Consider the following 20,308-nt stretch of genomic DNA (forward strand, 5'->3'; position numbering starts at 1 on the left):
TGAAACTACTTACTCTGTGGGTTTCTTTTTAAATGTTACAGTGTATTCTGTTGATCAATGAAGTAAATATTTAAAGTTTGTTTATTTCTTGTTATTGTAGGCATTGGATCAAGACAGAACTGCACTACAGAAGGTGAAAAAATCTGTGAAAGCAATATATAATTCGGGGCAAGGTAAGACATTGTTTTCAGTTTTACACGAGAACCTAAGCATTTGATTTCAAGTTTGTGAAGTGTCTTGCAATTTATCCTGTTGAAGCGTACAGCATAAGAGATGCTTCTCTGTTTAGGAGTGTTTGGACTTAAAAATGTTCTTTCTTTGCTTATGATTATACATCAGATTAATGTTCTCTCCAATTCTTTCACCCTCATATTCCTTCTCAAAGGCCTCTCAAAGAATTCGCATGGGTAAATTTTCCTGCTGTCATAACATTTCAAGCAGTTGCCTTCAGCTAGAACAGTGACAAGACAGTGTCCTTCCTAGTCTGAATTTATGGAGTGCATTTCTAAGTGAAATAAGAATGAGAACTTCTGAACAAGTTTAAAAAATAAATAAATAAAAAGAAATATCTACAGGTAGATGTGTTTGTTTTTTCAACACATGCTCTCCCCTCATAACATGAAAAATAAAAATGATGTATTTCCCTTCTTAACTGAAATAGTGGAGATTTATCATTATTTTGCTTGTTTGAAGACACTATTGATGTTTTATTGGAGCTATAGTAATAAATTTGATGAGAGGATAAGTGGCTGTAATATGAATTGATAATCAGTTTCAAATCAGTAACAAATGATCAAACACAGATCAATATACATATTAGGCTTTAAAAATGTTATAAAGTGTACCTGGCTTCTAACTCTGTTTCTCTTAAGGTCTAAAAACTGTGCCAAAGGCAGATAGGGTAGCAGAGCTGTAGCAGAGCTGTACACCTTCCAATAACCGTCTGGCTGTAAATATTGGATTTTAGAAAATCCCAGTTCCTATTCCCTAGCAATAATAATCAGTTTAGGGAGTATTTTCCTTACGCAGAGCCACTTCTGAGTGGTCTTAGTTTCTCTGGTGTTTTGTGTGTTGTCCCATTAACTCATGTTTATGGAAGTGTATGGGCGTTTTAATGTATTGTAGATTCTTAACTTTTCTCTTCTGCCAGTCACTAATACAGTTGCGCCACTAGCACCATGTTTTAATTAGCTTTTCTGTAACTTCAGTTGATGATGAATGTTTTCCCAGTAGACTGTGAAGCCTGATAGAAAGTGAGAATAGTATTTGCCACATGTGTATTTAGTTTTATGCTTTTAGAAGTATTCAGATGCTGCAAGCAGCTTTTCCATTTCAAACTACCTACTTACTGAATTTCAAAACTGATGAAAATTGTAGAACACGTGAAGTGTTCTGTCTGTTTTGAAATAGCTAAAATCTCTACTATCACTTATATATCATTCGATTTGAGTCTTGTAATAAAAGTAATATTGTTTTCAATGCCTGCAAGTAAGCCATACTGTATCATGAACTAGTCCCATTGAGTAAAAGCAATAGAAGGTTGGTTAATGGTTTTAATTGGCTGGCTCTGCACTTAAAAAGGACCAGAGATAGGTAGCTGTCTGTCTTTCTTTTTTTTTTTCCCCCCTCTCCAAACAGGTCTTGTTTCAAAGGTACAAGTTAGTATGAATTCTTTTAGATAAAGAAAGCACTATACATAATACTCTAGCTCCCTCTTCAGAACGCTCTTGTTACAGGCTACATTATGACTTGAAGAGGGGTGCACAGGAGGCAATTAATGCAGTAATTGATAAACATAAACTAGGCTTAGTAAGAGCAAGACTAAAAGCATGTGTTACACATGTGAAACCTTGTAAAAATAAATCTAGAAATAAAGTGACTGAATTAAACTCATTTTGCCTGCTTGTACGAAGAGAATTGCTAAGCCAGCTATTTTCTTATGCTTCAGTGATAAAAGTGGATTTCGTTGTTGTTTAACTTCATGTAAAACGTACTAAAACTAGCTGTAAAATGCATTGTTGTTTATCAGTTCAAGCAACAATTTGGTGACTATTTTTATATTTCAAAAGACAGCCTCTAACTACATTTTGGGAACTCAAAATTGGAATTTTGTTTTACAAATTTAATTGTTTGCTAGAAGGTGAGACCATATTTAAACTACTAGAGTAGGAGATTGTTTTGGTTTTGGGGGTATTTTTGTTTTGTTTTGTTGTTTGTTTGTTTGTTTTGTTTTTTTTTTTTTTTCAAACTCCCCTGCTTCATGATCTCCTTTGAGAACTTTGGCTGGACTGGTGTGAAATGTTTATTCAGGGGCAATAGAAATTCTTCTCTCTTCAGTTCAGTAATCCAATTCATACTCTACCAAAAGTCATAGGTAGGATTTTTTGGGTTGTATTGGTTTTTTGTTGGGTTTTGGGTTTTTTTGGGGTGGGGGGGGGGGTCGGAAGGAAGTGTCGTCCGTCCCCGTCCCCCCCCCCCCCAAAGTAACATTTGATCAGTGACATTCACACAATGCAATGTCTCACACAGAAGTCTTCAGAAAGCCATAGCCCTCTGGTGTGTTGGTTTGGTTCCTCTTCATTGCTGAATTAAGAACTGCAAGGGACTCTCTTCTGTTACGAAGAGAGCTTAAATGTCACCCAAATACTCTTTTCTTTTTGTGCAGATCCTTCATCCATTTGTTGTATTTAGATTTAGATCTACTGCTGTGGAAGTGAAAATGTACCAGCACAGAAATGTGAAAATCCCTTAGAAAGGTCCCATCAGTTTTTCCCTATCTGAAAGTACTATTTCAGAAGGTACTGTTTATGAAATCCAAGGAGACATACAAATTGATACCTCTTTCTCATCACTTCCTCCTTACCTGGCTTGCTGTTTATTTCTGGCATGATAGATTGCATCTGTAACTAGGAACCCATCTTACGTGAATGGTGCTTGAACTTAATGGAGAATCTGTTCTGACTAGCTTTCCCACAACATTTGGATTGAACCGTAACAGCAGTAGATTGCACAATTAGTTTTGTTGTAGATTTTTCAATAGCTCTTTTTCATTAGTTCCCTGATATAACTCCCAAATACAGTCAAAAGAATTTACACAATGGAGAAATAAAAACATAAAATCCATGCAAGACCAAAGGTACTGAGCTGGACCACCAGTCCACACGGTCTCCCACAATGTTCAACAGCAGATGCTTGTTTGAGGAAGTAGAAAAATGGTGCAAAGATGGAGTGGTTATTGTAATTTTTATTTTTTTTTAACACTTTCTCAGCTCACAATGATATGAAGGCCAGGAATTACCTGAGTCAGGACTGATATCGTGATGCTTGATAGTTCTTAATGGACTTCTACAATTCATTTTGTCTAAGGAATTGAAATTCATGTAAATCTTTATCGTTTGTAGTCTTGCATCAGTCTAGTTGAATGCTCCCTTGTGAAGTTGTCCCATGCATGCTCTTCAGGCCTTAAGTCCCCTGAGCAGGAGACTGGCTCTGTCCATGCCTCAAAGCATTGGCCTCAAGCCCACCAGAATGACTCATTTGATATGGAATTGAGGGAGTATTGCATGTTCTGAGGCATGAGAGTTTGTAAGGGGCTTTGAAGTGCTAAAGCTTGCTAGAATAGTGTCAGAAGACTTCTTGGTGGGTGAATCCAAACTTGATTCAGTGTCATCCATTCCATCTCTTGAGATAGGTTTCTGGATTGAGTTGTTTCCACAATCACCCACAATATCCCTCTTCTGAACTCAGCAGCCCTAGGGGTTTTTGAGGGTGGTTTTGGGGTTTTTTTGGTTGGTGGGTTTTTTGGTTTTTTTGGGGGGGGGGGGGGCTGTGGCTTTTTTGTTGTTGTTGGGTTTTGGTTGTGTTTTTTTACAGAAACTGTCGCATTTAATCATCCTTACTGTCTTTCTCCAAAATGGCAGCATAGACTTTCCTTTTTAAAACAGGGAACAGGAGGAGTGAATTTTGGGCAACAGGGACAGGAACTGCAGACAGTATTAAGGGTTTAAGCACACTATGGTAATGTTTTTATGTTGCTCTATTGCATGCTGTGTTTCTTAATAATTTCTGATGTTCAGCTTTGTTTAGCTTGGTACTGAATGTTGAAGTGATAGAATTCCAGAATCTTTCTTTATAATGTCTAGTTACGCAATAATTTCTTAAAGTTAGGAGTGTTTTCCCATGTGTGTTACACTGCCTAATGCACACTTTCATGCACTGGCTGTTCAACATAGGATTCCACATCTAACTTGGGAGCTACCCATATGCAAGCCTGTTGCTGTAGCCTCTGTGCACAATTAATGGATGTATGTAGATACTTCTAGGGTGCGATACATCTGACTTCCTCTGCATTTACATTAGGATGAGCTGAGCTGTAACTTTTCCTATGCTGAACATAAGGGGAAGGGTAGACCCCAAGGTTCAATATGGATATCTTTGTTGTAGAAGTCTGTGTTTGGAGAGATTAATCTCACCTTTGAAGTCAGCTTTTGCTTCTATTGCGCTGAGTAATTTATAGTATTGTATGGAAAAGAAGAACAGTTTATCACTATGAATCTTATTTCCCAACTCATTTATAAGTTGTTAAACGATGTGGGCCTTATCACTGTTTCATACAGGACTTCACTGGTGATCTTCCTTTTTTGAGAAAATTAACTCTTTAGTCTTTCCTTTCCCCCACCACATCTTTTTGACCTGTCTTTCCTCTGTGTGAGGCTCATCCCTCTTAGTTTGCTTAGTTCCTTTTAGTGTTTTGGTAAGAGACTGACCTTCTCAGAAATCCAAACAGATCATTTAACGTGGATTTCCTCTCCCCATAAGCTTGTTGATCCCCTGGAGGGGGGAGTTTTTCGAAGTAAAAATTTCTTTCTATAAACTCTGTGTTTCTTCTTCAGCATTTTATATTTATCCACATGTCCACGGATTCTGTTCTGCACTGTAGTTTCTACATATTGCCTGAGGAATATATCAGCATTACTGCTCTGCTGGTGCATACTTGAATTCTCAGTTCTCTCTGGAGCTCTTATTAAAAATAGCTATTATATTTGCCTCTCATTCTTCCTGTAGTATTGAGGCTGTTATAAATAAGAGACTTTACTTTACAACTGTATAGTTTGCCTATTTTGTTCTTCTGTATGTGGGTATTAAGTGACTTGCCATTGCTCATTTTGTCAACTTTTATGAATTCTACTGTTAGCACTTAGATTTGGTATAAATCCTTGGAAGCAGAGTTGAAAGAAAATTCTTCCATGAGAACTTCTTCAAGCACGTCAGCAATGAACACAGATGCAAAAAGAAGTCATTTGCCTTTCTGGACTGGCTTATCTCTCAGTGCTCTTATACCGTGATGATCTAGAGAACCTTACAGACTCACTGAGATGCTCCTTGCTCTGGAAATCTTTGAAAGAGGCTTTTATTACTTTTCCCTTCAGCAATCTCAGTCCAGAAGGTGTTATTGTTATCAAGTCCAGGTAACAATACAGTGGTCAAATATTTTTTCTTTTATTTTTTCATTAGATTTCAGCTTTGTGAAGGATGAAATGAGAAAGGATGCTTTCTTACTTCAAATAACTTCTTTTCCCATCCTTTTTAACCTTGCCAGCTTTCTTGCTTTTTCTAAAGTTAGTCTGAGTCTTTTTAGTGTGTATGTTTTTCCATTCAGAAATGCAGCTTGGCTCTGACCTTGGTTATTTTTCCTCTGGCTACCCGTGGAACAAAGCCATTTTATAAGTGCAACATAAAAACAGTTGATCAGGAATCTGAATCTGATTTTTTTTTTTTTTTTTTTCGACTTAACCAGATACACGGAAGTAATCCTCAGTAATTTAGACATTCTTCAGGTTTCTTTGGGCATAATTTAAGTATAATCAGTGAGAGGAAAGAGTTGTATTTGTGCATTTTTCTTCTGTAAACTATTTAACTCTTTTTTTGTTGTTGTTTTGTTCTGTTCTTCAGTGTTTGCAGGGTAATATATCTGAACAAAACTGTTTTAGGCAAAGGGAATTTTAAGGCTTTAATTTTATTGTTGTGTCTTCTAGCTCCAGTATGTAAAGGCTGTTCCTTAACCTCTCTTCACAGTATTTGTTCTTCAGTTTCGTTACTTAATATGCACAAATAGACATGAATTTCACTGGCTTCAGAAGCATATGCTAAAATTCTGGTAACTTTTGAATGCGAAATAAACACAGTACTTAATGTTGTGGGTTTCAGTGATTGAGTACAAATTCTTTGTGCACCTTGGGAATCCGATTTCAGTCTTCTATCTGTGTCCTGGGAAAAGTTTACCACAAGGTGACTTTAGGCACGGACAACTTCAGGTGACTCCCTGTGGCAGCAGAACAAGGTGGGATTCAGCCCTGGGAGTCCTTAAGCCTGAGTGCTTGGGGCTCAGAGCAAGTGTGCTCCCTGCTCCTGGTGAGTACTGCTGTGTACCAAAAGGCTGCTGTAAGCTGCTGTGGCTGTCGTTCCTTCCTCACTTGCTTGGATCTGCATCTTCAGATGTGTTTGTATCATTTCCTCTTAACACATAATCCTCAATATACACGTTACAGCGCAGAAGTAAGGGATGCCACCACATTGCTGTGCACTGGGCCCTACCAGGTTTTTCTCAGAACAAATGTAAATTCTGTGCTGAGTGTTTCTCAGAGTTGAAGGTGTGGATTGTGGAGAAGAGAAGATGCACGTCTTTCAGCTCAGGAAATCTCACTGCTGTATCTGGTCCAGTATGTTGCTTTATACTACATCTGCCATTCTGTAGTGAGGCCCTCAGCATGGGCTCAGGTACTGGCTGCCTTGCCAGATCCGATCGGGGAGGGGATGATTAGTGAGGCCCCTTTCCCATCCCCTTTGAAGGGAGCTGCCTTTGTCAGTGGGTGCAGAGCCCGTCCTCAGTTGTCCGTGATTCTGGCACCTCTCGGGGAGCTGCTGAAGGAGGAGGATGTCTGTCTGAGGAAGCTGTTCTATTTTCATCACAGTACTGAACTTTGTTTACGATATTGAGATGACATGAGCCAGTTCTAGAAGGCAAATGTTATCCTTTGTATGTACTGCTGTCAGTGTTTGTGTCTTGCTCTCTAGAGTTATTAAAGTCCTTCCTACAGTACTTGTATCTCAGGATGTAAACATTGTCATGCACATTATAACTTTCTTTATGCAAAGGTCATCCTATTAGGACACTAGGAAGTCATTTTTGTGTTTGCATGAGGCACCTACAGGGAGATTAAAGCTTGTTCTTTGCTCTAAGCATGTCGGTTTTCCTGTGTTGCATTCTACCATAGGCTATGTTGCAGATTTAATTTTTCATCTATGTGCCTTTAAGGTCAAGTAGGGAACTACCTTACCTCTTCAATAGAAAATATTTCTTCTCCTTTTAAAATATTTACATTGATAGTTATGTAAAAATTGAAAGTTTGTTATTCTTACACAGTACTTGAATTCTGTGTGTATATGTGTGGTAATTACAGAAGTATTCCTTTTACATCATAAAGCCTCATTTCTAGATTTAAGTGATCTGCTATCTGGGATTCTTGAGAATTTCCTATGTATTGTTCTGAGACAATGATCTGCTTCCTCTTTCTGACAGGGGATTTTTTTACCTTTCCACAGACAAAGGAAACAGTCGTCTTCAGCTCTTTTTCAGTCTCTTTACAAATTTTTTTTTTTTTTTTAAATGGTGTATGAAACAACACAGCACTTAAAATCAAAATGCTAGGAAATATTGTGGGGTTAGAAGTGCTTCACAGGCAAGGACAGGCTTTCCATGATATAGCAGACTTCTTTCTGACCTTGTTCCATTATCCTTCATTTTCCTTCAGCACAGTTGGGTACGTTTGAGTTTTATGAGCTCAGGACTGCATAAGCCAAAGCTCCTTCTTAGATGAAGTCTTCTGTGTACATTTATGCAACAGCTTTTACATCAAAACAAAATGCATATTTTATTATTATATAGTGGTTTCCTTGGTTTTAATGCTAAGCTATTTGATTAAAACCGTATGCTTTTGGAACAGTTTTATTAAAAACATACTGTTTGAATTACAACTCCATATTAACATATGATTAAATATTTGGCCTTTTGAAAACCTCAGTGTTAATGTCTGATTTTAGAATGTAACTTGTCTGATGTGTGGGGTTTGGGGTTTGTTTTTGGTAAATAATCATTGTGATTTTTTTTTTTTTGGCTTCTAATAAGTTTTAACTTTATTTTGTTGGAGCTTTAGTGCACTGTTATTTTGAGTACCTGTAATGCCTTCAAAGTATTAGTTTAATGCTTCATCAGCTCTTAGTTAGTGTCAAAGTAGATTCATGCATTGATGCATTGTGGGACATCATCCACAAGCCTTGTTTGAAGCATATGTCTTGTCTTGTCTTCCCCCCCCCCCCCCCTTCTTTTCAGTTTTATCTGTGCCCCCCACCCCCGACCCCCATAGTTCAAATGCTCTCAGACAATATGAGAACTTGAAGAATATAAACCTTGCAGGTCATCTGGGCAAAAACATGGTACCTATTGGCAACTATTCTCGCTTCCCCCCCTCCCCCTTTCATTGCACAGAACTTGTTCTAGTTGGAATATCTCTGTGGTTTTGTGTTTGTGGCTTACAGAAAAAAACATAGGAAGAGTAGGAAACTCATTAAAGTGAAATGTTGATTTAATTAATACCAACAATATTCCTCTAAGAGAGATGGAGGTGATAAAATATGTCTCAAGGGGCTGTAGTGGCAAATTTTCTATTTAAAGATGCTAAAATGGAAGTAACAACAAAATATGCAAACAGATGCCAGAAAGGAAAGTAATAGAAGCAAGAAAAACATTTCAGGCACAATGGTCTGTAATTCAGAATTTCCTTCATCCTTGAGTTAAGGATTTTGCTCACTTTCACTGGCTTCAATTTCATCATCTTGGTTCTGACCTCTCTGTAAGTCCAGTTTGCTATTAAATATATTGAAACAAGTCTTTGGCTATATACCAATATATATTCCATTCTGTGGGGTAACTCGGTTTTACAAAGCAGGTGAAAAGGGAATCTTTGTCTGTAAGACATGTTTCTTCTTTTAAACTTGCAGTCAGATTTAGACTTGGTCTCCTTAGTTTTATATCTGATACTATTGACTTTTTTGTTCTGTAGAAGTGTCCTATATTACAATTAAAAAAAAAGCTTGTGTTACAGTAGACAATTATAAACTCCTATGTTGTTTACAAAATGAGCACATATACTTACACTGTTTGATTGACCTTTTATTTATCTTACTACTTTATTAATAACTACAGAGCTTTTTTAATTGATGTATTACAAATTCAAGTTGCTGATTTAAAAGAAGCATTTATGTGTATATGGCTAAATAGTTCTTTTTAATATTAAAATTATTGTAATTTTCAGTAAATGCATTAATTTCTGGCTTTTTTGAAAGTACTGTATGTTAGTTGGTTTGTCACTACTGCAATACATAAGCTTAAAATAATAAATGTCTATAAGAGAAAATTTCTGACTTTTAATTTTTCTTTGCAGATCATGTTCAAAATGAAGAAAACTATGCACAAGTACTAGATAAATTTGGAAGTAATTTTTTAAGTCGGGATAATCCAGATCTTGGCACAGCTTTTGTAAAATTTTCCACGCTTACTAAAGAATTATCAACGCTGCTGAAGAACCTGGTAAGGAGTTTCTAACATTCTTAGTTTTTTATTTTTTCCAAAATAAAATACAATACAACTGCATGATCCTGACGACTGATGATAATTTTAGAGATATTTTCATCTTTTTTTCAAAACACAATAATTTCTTCAGAGATTATCTCTAAAGGGTGTTATTACACACTCGCTGTGTTTGGTTGTTAATTGGCAGTTAAGAAGAAAAATATAAATGTTGAGACATCGCTTAAGGCATCATTCTCAAGAGATTGATGATGTTACATATCTCTTCTTATGGACCTTAATTTTAAATCATTCCCTGACTTGAAGTCTTTCCAGTTAAAAATCCAATACCATTACTTATGGCTGTTTTGTCTTACCTCAAAAAGAGAAACTTTCACTTTTTGGAAGAAAAATAACAATTTCGGGAGCATGCTTAAATGGTGTTGCTGAAGTCCATTCTCCCTGTGGTATACAAAGCATCCATTGCTTAAATATTAGGCTTATGAAGGTGGTTTAAAGGTCTGTCTCATCTAAAGTTCATCTTAGGCCTTTTATAATTCTGAAAGCTGGATAATAAAACTGTAGTCATAGCAAATATCTTTGAACACTGAAAGTAATGAAGCCAAATTTCATGTGAAATCATGTTTCATGGATTTGATAGCTGTTGTATTCAGAAAGTGGTAGCTTCAGTTTTATGTTTTTCTTACAGTTGGGGTTATCTCCAAGCTTTTTTGGTGTGTAAAGTATAAGCAATATTACGCTTTCTTTCCTAGAGTCCCTAGCACGAGCATAGCTGCTTTTAGGTCCCATCAAAGGCCCATGTAACCAGTACCCTGGCTTTGACAGTTGCCTGAGAGTGAATCTTTAGGGAAGAGTGTAGGAAGAGAGCAAACATATGGGTATAACTTCTGTACTGTGGTCATGAAAACAGTTTTCAGCTCAGAGACATTGGAGCTGGAGGCAATATTTTTTGTTTTGTAGTCCTTGCTAGTATTACCTCCATGAATTTGTCTTAGGATTTCTTGAATGTATGCTATGCTTGGCACAGAATATGGTGAATTCCTCCAGAGTGCTAAAATGAAATGCTCTCTGAAATGTCAGTTCTATTTCTTTTGAACCTGATCCTTTCATTTATTGTTCCCTGATTCTTATATCTTACAAGAAATGTAAGAATTTCCCTATTTTTCCCAGGAATTTACAGATAGCCATCATTCTTCCTTTCCTTTCCTCTGTTACTTTTCTAGCTGAGTCTTAGTTATTCCATAACTTGGATTGTCCTTGTTGGTCCTTTCTGTATCTTCTCTTAGTACTACTGTACCCTTTTCTGAAATGAGGGGGGACAAACGTGAAGATGGTTGCATTTCTTATTTCTTTTTCTGAAGGCTGATTGCTTTATAATTACTGAGCATTGAGCTTGATGTTTTCAAGGGATTCTATGTTGTAACTTCAAGGTATTTTTTCCTTGAGACATTTTTCGTGATGATTGTTATTTCATAAGCATGAATCTGTATGCAGTTTTTTCCTCCTTATTCATCACTTTACATTTTTCAGTGTAGACTTCAACCTTTAATTTCATTCTCTCAGCGGTAAGTGTTACAAGGTCCTTATGCAACTCTTCATACTGGCTTTTGCTTTAATACCCAGAATAGCTTAGTATCGGCAGACATTCTCCCCTGACTCTCTGCACTCCTCTGAGATTCACTTATAAACATCTCAGACTGCACAGGCCCTAACAACACTCAAAACGGGGTGTCACTTCTGACCTCTCATGCTGGTGCTTATTTCTGCCACCTGAGTCTTGCCTCTTCTTCATCACCTACTTACTCATCTAAGGATGATCACACTTGCCCTAATGAAGCTTGCTTTCTTTAAGAGCTTTGCTCTGACCTATTACCTGGATCATCCTTTGTTTCAATATTGGCAGTTTTAAAGACCAGTAGGTATGCGAGGGACCTGCTTTCCTCTGTAAAGACTTCTGTCATTCTTGGTTATTTTGGCCTCCTTTAATCTTAATTTAGCACACAATTAAAAATAAGTATTTTAAAATGTGTATTGAAGTGCAGTTTGAGGACAGTTTGGGACTAGAACTCATGTTTGTTGGAAGCTGTCTGGACCTCATCATTCCTTGCAGGGCTTCCACAGAAATTTTTAACTTCTTTCAACTGGCAAACAAGAAGTGGGGGTTTATTTTATTTGTTTAAAGTAGTGCTGATTGAGAGGAAAAAGCTCTTTTACTTAAGAAGCCACACTCATTCAAAACATTATACTATTTCAGCTAGACTATGAAGCATTATCTATCTAAATTCTTGTTGACAGGTTTTAAAATAGGCTATTCTCTAATTTACTTCATTCAGATGTCTCGAATAGACAATGAGCTTATTTTACAAATGTCTCAGTGTTTTTAAAACACTTATTTTTCACCTTTTCTCCAAGATAGATAATTCTGCTTTCTTGACCCGCTGTTGTTCTTAAGCATAGTACTGATTAATACAATTACACTGAAAGAAAAGGATTTTTATAATATCAAAATAGAAGTTGAGGTCCAGTGAAAAAGCAGTTGAGAGGACTGTATAATGTCGCTGATAAAGCCCCACAGTAGGTGCTGAGGCTTATGTTAATAAAATTAATTGAAAAAATGGCAGTAGGTATTAAAATGAATGGCAAGCTAATAGGCTTTTTTTTTTTTTTACATAGAGTAGATTGTTGCTGCCTTATTTAATAAAAGTACAATAAAATGATTAAAGAATGGTCTTTAAAGACAGGAAGACGAATAAGGAATAGAGCTACACAGTAGGCAACAAAAAAAATACTTCAAAAACTTGGATCCATTTTTATTAAATCTTTTGAACTTTAATTATGATTCATTAAATATTTTCCAACAAATTGTGATATTATGCATATTTCATGAGGTGGAGGATACAGAATATTCTTCTGTGTAAAGGAATTACAGAGTGATTACTTTAGAGAGTGATCTTCACTTACTTACTATGACCACTTACTATGAAGTAAAGCCAGCAACTTGTATTATATATACAACTTCTGGAAACCATAATTTTGAAATGATTGATCTGCACACAGAGTCAAGAGGAAAAGCCTATCCATTAATCCATTTAACAAAACCAAATAAGTCACTATGCAAATTTTACTAGAAATTGTTGATATTGTCACTAAATATAACATATGAAACTTAAAACCTATAAATATCATGTTATATTTCTGAGGGGTTTTTTTGTTGTTGTTGTTAAGATTATCTTACAAGAATGACACACAATGACCACTTCTGTAACATTTTCTAAAGGTAATTACATCTTGATTGGCCATTGTCAACATGGGTCTACATTTTCTGCAATCTTGGAGTGTTCCACCAAAATCAGTTTCTCTGCTTTTTACTGCTTCTACTTCCTTTCCTGTTCCAGGTTTCATTCTTTATGCAGTAATTCATTATAATAGTGCATTAAAAAGCTGTATGAAGATCTACGTATGTGAAACTGAGTGTGTCAACATCTTTAAATTGATCTAGATGAGGTTTTGGAAGAACATTTGGAGCACTTGCAGATTACTTGGGTTTTTTTAAATTTTGCATGGTTCTTGGCTTTTTTTCAAATGTTTAAAGCCTGTTTTTTCCCATCTCCCTTTCCTGTAAATGTCCTCAGCTAATCTTTGCAGGCAAATTATCTTCTCTTCATATCCTTCCTCCCCAAATTATCATATGTGTTTCCATCTGTTAAGGTTTTTTTCCTTTATTTTGCTCTAGATAGGAGACTGTTTTTGCTTTATCAGATGTGTTTCTGATTCATTTGGGCTACTGTTTTATCAAGTCTTCAACAATGTAATAAGTGATTCCAAAATCTTACCATATTGGAGTAATACACTGCAATTTAGTTGGGGGTTTTTTTGGTGGTTTTTTTTTTTTTTCCCTAGCTGCATACTAACTGGCTACTGTTCAGTAATTTCAAGCCAAGTATTAGTGGCTTGAATTGATTATCCTTAATGGATACACTTCGAAAAAATAAAAAAAGCTACAGTAATGTACTGTTGTTCATGCCTGCCCTGATAACTACTTTTAAGTCTGCCCATATTGCAGAAATTTGTGTTCTCTCTGTTTTTATGAACTAGGCTGGGATTAAAATCTTTTGAATATTCTTTCTCAAAATTTACATTTGAGATATGAACTTTGGTTTAGGTTGTTAAGTGGAAACTGCTTAAAATGGTTGATTATGAAAACAAGAATACTTTTTCTTTAATCTGTGTATTGATAAAGTAGGTATTACCTTAATCACTTGTTGGCTTAATAGTCATAGAATCATGGAATCTTTTAGGCTGGAAAAGACCTTTAAGGTCAAGTCCAACCATCAACCATGTCCACTAAACCATGTCCCTAAGTGCCACATCTACACGTCTTTTAAATACCTCCAGGGATGGTGACTCAACCACTTCCCTGCGCAGCCTGTTCCAATGCCTGACAACCCTTTCAGTAAATAAATTTTTCCTAATATCCAACCTAAACCTTCCCTGGCGCAACTTGAGGCCATTTCCTCTTGTCCTACCACTTGTTACTTGGGAAAGGAGACTGACACCTACCTCACTACAACCCCCTTTCAGGTAGTTGTAGAGAGTAAGGTCTCCCCTCAGCCTCCTTTTCTCCAGACCAAACAACCCCAGTTCCCTCAGCCGCTCCTCATCAGACTTGTGCTCCAGGCCCCTCACCAGCTTGGTTGCCCTTCTCTGGACACGCTCCAGCACCTCCATGTCTTTCCTGTAGTGAGGGGCCCAAAACTGAACACAGGACTCGAGGTGCGGCCTCACCAGTGCCGAGTACAGGGGAACGATCACCTCCCTGCTCCTGCTGGCCACACCATTTCTGATATAAGCCAGGATGCTGTTGGTCACCTGGACACACTGCTGGCTCATATTTAGCCGGCTGTCAACCAGCCCCCCCAGGTCTTTTTCTGCCGGGTATAATTCTTTTACTACTTCAACAAAATTGACATTGCTAAGGAGTTGTTCATTGTGATGCATTGAGATAAAAACCCAACAGAGGACAAATTGCAAAAAGGCGTAATCATCTACAAATTCCCTGGCTCCTTTTATATCTGTTATGAAATAATACTGCGTGGGGGTCATGTGCAAATGGTTAAGCTAAGTGGAAAGAAAAACAGAACCTAGCTCTTTAAATAGAATCAAAGCTTAGACTATCCATTATAAACTCCTTTCGTGAAGCCAGGTAAAGAAAAAAATCTTTTGGTGTTTTAATCACTAAAAGTGATCACATTGCTTTTTTGCTTCATACGAAATCAATATTTGAGCATTAATTGTGTTGTTGCACTTAAGGAGAAATTCCATTCTCAGATCATGATCTGTTAAGCCATGAAGAACCTTTGCTCTGTGTTCATGTTATTGTTTGAAGCTGCAGCTCAAGATATTCTAGTGGCTGTCCTTCATCTTGCTTTGAATATATTTTGAATATAAGATTTTGTGAATTTAAAAAATATAAAATATTGACACATGGAACAGTTGTCAAGATGTCTTGAACATGAAGATACAAGTGTGTGTCATATGTTTTCTGAATTTGATTCCATCTCATACCAAGAATAATCATAGAATCGTAGAATAGTGTGTGTTGGAAGGGACCTTTAAAGGTCATCTAGTCCAACCCCCCTGCAATGAGCAGGGACAAATTCTACTAGATGAGGTTGCTCAGAGCCCCGTCCAACCTGATGCTGAATGTTCCCAGGGATGGGGCATCTACCACCTCTCTGGGCAACCTGTGCCAGTGTTTTACCACCCTCATCCCATAAAAATTTCTTCCTTATATCTAGTCTAAATCTACCCTCTTTTAGTTTAAAACCATTACCCCTTGCCCTATCACAATAGGCCCTGCTAAAAAGTCTCTCTCCATCTTTCTTATAGGCCCCCTTTAAGTATTGAAAGGCTGCAGTAAGGCCTCCCTGGAGCCTTCTCTTCTCCAGGCTGAACAACCCCAACTCAGACTTTCTTCATAGGAGAGGTGCATCCCTCATCAGTTATGATATCTGCAAGCTATCTAAAAAGAATAAAACTTGAGGGGTGTCTGTCAAGCTACCAGGTGATAATTAAGTAGCTGTGTTAAAAGATCCACCTTCCCCTCTGCCATGCTGAGACCCCAGTGCTTTCCAGAGGATAATGCACATCAAGTTCCAGAACTGTGCTTTGTAGGACTGCTTTGTATCTTTATTAGAATAACGGGCACCTGAACTGTGCTGGAGCTCTTGCGGCCAGATTTGGCAATAATCTCTAGGGGACCATACGGAAATCCTCCTGCCCAGGATATATGAAGAACGAAGCAAGCCTGTTTGTGTGTTGTGGTTTTTTTTGTTTTTTGTTTTTTTTTCTTTTCAGTTAAAGACTGATAGTGAATCTAATGAAGGAAAATATGCTATTTTATATGTAGTGGATGTAGTTTTTGTAAATAATGTGCATCTATTTAATGTTGTGTAATGTCACTTTTGAAAAATCGAATATGTAATTTTTCATACATGTCTTTTGAATGTATAAGGAGTTTGTGAATGGAACATTAACACCTGGAGAACCTGTTTGAGTGATCATTTTGATATTCTCATCTGTGTGGATCATCTATTTCACAACAGTCCCTTAAAAATTAGTTTCATGGTCTAAAATATGCTCAGAAGACCTTATAGGAGGGGGGAGCTGGGCTGTATATATACATGGCAGATTAAAAACTCTAATGTAACACTTCTCCTTTGGTTTACAAGCAAAGGACATGGTGTCTTGCAGCCTTCCTATCGTTCTCCCTATGCTTCCCTAGCAAGGAACTGAAGAATTCATGAAGTGTTTTGGGGGAGAAACGAAGGGAGGGATGAAGGGAAGAGGCAACAGACTTTTCACTAGACTGGGATAATATTGATACACATCGTCAGGAACCGTACACAACATATGTGTTCAGATAGGATCATAGCAGTAGGCTTTTCTACCCTCAGACTGGCAAAGCCAGACGGAACATTTCCACAGATACGTAATCAAACAGACATGGACTTAATGGGGTGAAATTTAAACTCTCAAGAGTTTAAGGAAATGTCAGATTTCCACATTGGACAAGGAAAGGAACAGTCTTCCCAAATAGTTGTGAATAATCAAAGAGCTGGTGACTCTTTGCTCCTTTTGTTCATGGTTGAATTAACGTGTGCCTTACATTTTATCTGCCTGTAGCACAGCAGGTCCTTGCTTCTTACGCAGGAGGCTGAGAAACATTTGTTCCAAAATTTGCTTCCTCAATAATTAAGCAGTATTCAAATGTTTGCTTTGAGAGACTGAAGATTACCTTGAGGTGCTTTCAGAATTTTGCTTTTATGCAAGTTTTTTAAATTCTGGTTTTGTATCACCCTATGTAAGTAAAGATTAATTATAATGCTTCTATGGCTGATGCAAGTGAATGTCTGTTAATTCTTCCCAGACCTGAATTCACTATTGATTTAGAAATTTTGAGGTGATTGCAACTACATTAGTGAAGTTCAAAGACTTGTTGGCAGTAGTTTGTTAAGATCATAATAAATCTTTTTGAATTATAACAGTATTATGTTTTTCTTTTTAGCTCCAGGGTTTAAGCCACAATGTTATATTCACTTTGGATTCTCTCTTAAAAGGAGACTTAAAAGGTGTTAAAGGGGTAAGTGTTGAAAACTAACTTTTTATTTAGGGAAATGTTTTCAGGTTCAGCTGTCTTGTGACTGTTTTCCATTCACCCATCAGATTATTTGTTATGTTGGCATCCATTAATATTCTGTTTGTAGTCTAAAGAACAAATTCAAAATTGACGTGACTGTGATGCTGCTTTAGAATTTCATTATAAATTCTTGTCTTAACAGGCACAGGAAAGCAATACTTTACAAGATTCAAAAATAGTATTTTTTTCCAACTGCTGTCTGAAAAGTTTTAAAAGAGAACAGTATTTTTTGTTGCTATTTATAACTTGATATCTTAACTGTAGAGACAAAGTTTTTAAAATGTTCTAAACGAATTTTCTGTTTCCCAAGGACCTCAAAAAGCCTTTTGACAAAGCCTGGAAGGATTATGAAACCAAATTGTAAGTATTTTTCTGCCTCTTTTTTTTTTTTTTTCCTCTCTTGCCTCCTGGTCCCAAATTATGTACTGTATCTGTGGATGCAAATATGAATACAAGCAAGGCATCTCTTCTGCACTAATAGAAAGAAAGTATTTTTATGTGAAGTAGTTAAATGACTGCCCAGTGTTTCTTTAGTGTAAAGAAGATACTTCATGCTTAGATACTGAATGTTGTAAAGTGAATTGTGGAGACTTCAGATGGCATTTACATGTTCTTATAACCATATACATAAAATCTATCGATAGTAAAAATTATGAGATTTATATGTTGTCCTGTATTGCAGAACTGTATGTTTTCGAGAGGCAAGAATTTTAGTGCAGTTGGTGTGACTTCTAAAATACCTGTGGCTTTAAAAATATTTTCTTGCTATAATACCTGTCTTCTGTGGCTAAAGAATGATTTATAAAAATAGATGGTTGGAAACGAGTAGTATCATAGTTGCAGAACTGTTAGTGGAATGGTTCAGAATGCTCTCAAGGAAGTGATGGGCAGGTTGCTTTATCAGAATTCAAGAGCTCTCAGGAGTTAATTCATGTTTTGTATCCTTCCATTTATTCCCCTTTTTAATCCTATTATTAACTTTGTTTCATTTCTGTCTAACCAGGAGGGGAAAAAAGGAATGAAAGAAAAAGTCAGGCCACTAAGAACTGCTGAAACATTTATTTTTGGCATAATTTTCTTACCTACTTATAGTAACTTTTGCCTTCAGAGTTCATTACAATGTTAAATCCCTGTGAACAACTGAACTGAAATGAGGTTATTACTAATCTAAGGCAAAAAGGAGATTGCTGTCCCAAAATCACATCATTGTACTCAGTTGAACATTCAGATTTACATGCAGAATTGGGTTTTTTTGTTGCTTTGTAGTTATTTAGTTCTTACAGATATTGCATATTTTGCAAAAATATTGAATAGTTTTCCATAGGCAGCAAACTGGTTTAAAAAAAAAATATATATATTTCTGCCTCTCAGACTGCTATAAGTAAAATCAGGGATATCTTTGCCAGCCTATTTATACTGAATGACATTAAACAGAACTTAGGAGACAAAGGTGTCCCATACAGACTCAATAGATGGACTAATCTGTGGGATTCTGTTCTGAATTTGGAAAGATTACAGGAAGATGCCTGTTGTCTTGTTACTCCCCCCCCCCCCCCCCCCCCCCCGCCTTGTGAGCAAATTTCAATTGGGCTTCGTAAGACCAAGAAGGTGGTGTCCCTTAAACTTCTCACAGAACCCCATTTCCCAGAATTTGTTCAAGACTAAATATCAAATCAAGTTTAGAGGCACAGTGCTGAAAAGTGCTTTGCTCTACATGCAAACTTTATGCTTTCCTTAGTTGGAGAAAAGCAGAGTTCAAAAACAAATAAATTAATCCTTATTACATTTTTTATTTTTTTTCCCCTGGCAAGGAGTACCAGTCTAATAAACACACAGTGCTTTGTCACCTGTTTTACGGAAGTACAGCTTCAGTGTTTACTTTTCTCAAAAAGGCTGCTAGAGAAGAAAGGTAATTTCTTTTTTAAAAAGAAAAATGAAAATCATTTAGATTTTTCTATTGGACATCTAAGTTTGCTTAAAAATGGAGTATCCAGTTAGTTTGCAGAGTGGGTACGTAAGGACAGCCCCACTGTAAAGCTCTAAATAAAGTCTCAGGATGGCCTCTTAGTTCCATATTTGCATTTTACTATTTCAGAATGGTGTTGGCTTTCTCTGAAAACATAATGACTGGAAGTCATCATTTAGCATAGGTGGTAAACTTCATATGCTACCTTATTGTTTTTCTTAACTCCTGTCTTACGAGCATGAAACATACTTGATTACGTTATTCTGCCATTTTCCTGCCAAGTCAGTAGTTCCTTATGTATGCTTTACACTGCAGTATGTAGAGATGAAGACTACAGAGCACATCATAGAAAGAATGAGAATTCCCACCCATCCCTGCCAAGTAGTACACCAACTAGAGAAAAGACTTAAAGGATGAAAGGAAGGAAGGGTAACTTCATGACTCCATTACTTCTGCACACTTACTAAAAATATATAGGATTTGGTATCATAGAGGAACTCATCTTCAGAATGGCTTCTTTTAATATTTCTTGGTTATTATTTTTTTCCTAAATAATACTAGGTCACAGGGTAGTAGAATAAATTTTCTAAAATGTTTTCTAATTAAAATTTCAGTACAAAAATTGAAAAGGAAAAAAGAGAACATGCGAAACAGCATGGGATGATAAGAACCGAAATAACAGGAGCTGAGATAGCAGAGGAAATGGAGAAGGAAAGGCGGCTATTTCAGCTACAGATGTGTGAAGTAAGAAACAAGTTTCAGCTTTTAATTACGACACCATAACTTAAAAGTACTTTGTGGGCCTTAAAGGTGGTGAAATCTACTTTGTTGTTTAATGGGGGTGGAGGGAGGAAATGATTTCAGTGTCACATAGTACAGCAATATGAAGATAATTATTTTAGCAACTCTGTACAAAACTTGTCTTCCTTTTGTTTTATTCCTTTTTCTTTTTTTTTTTAATTACTATGCTAAGGTTCTTGGGCTGAAAATATTGGCT

The 20,308-nt window shown here is 36.6% G+C and overlaps 1 protein-coding gene across 6 annotated transcripts in view; it reads left to right on the forward strand.

Moving 5' to 3' along the window:
• Positions 1–20,308, forward strand: part of ASAP1 (ArfGAP with SH3 domain, ankyrin repeat and PH domain 1) — a 191,809-nt gene that overhangs the window by 108,676 nt on the left and 62,825 nt on the right. For all 6 annotated transcript variants that reach the window (XM_030010873.2, XM_041122804.1, XM_041122805.1 and 3 more), the window contains 5 exons: positions 101–173; positions 9,501–9,646; positions 17,214–17,288; positions 17,656–17,705; positions 19,926–20,055. In XM_030010873.2, coding sequence (XP_029866733.1) covers positions 101–173; positions 9,501–9,646; positions 17,214–17,288; positions 17,656–17,705; positions 19,926–20,055 — 474 coding nt within the window. The remainder of the gene's footprint in view (positions 1–100; positions 174–9,500; positions 9,647–17,213; positions 17,289–17,655; positions 17,706–19,925; positions 20,056–20,308) is intronic.

Source organism: Aquila chrysaetos, chromosome 4 (genome assembly GCF_900496995.4).
Source record: "Aquila chrysaetos chrysaetos chromosome 4, bAquChr1.4, whole genome shotgun sequence".
Classification (NCBI taxonomy): domain Eukaryota; kingdom Metazoa; phylum Chordata; class Aves; order Accipitriformes; family Accipitridae; genus Aquila; species Aquila chrysaetos.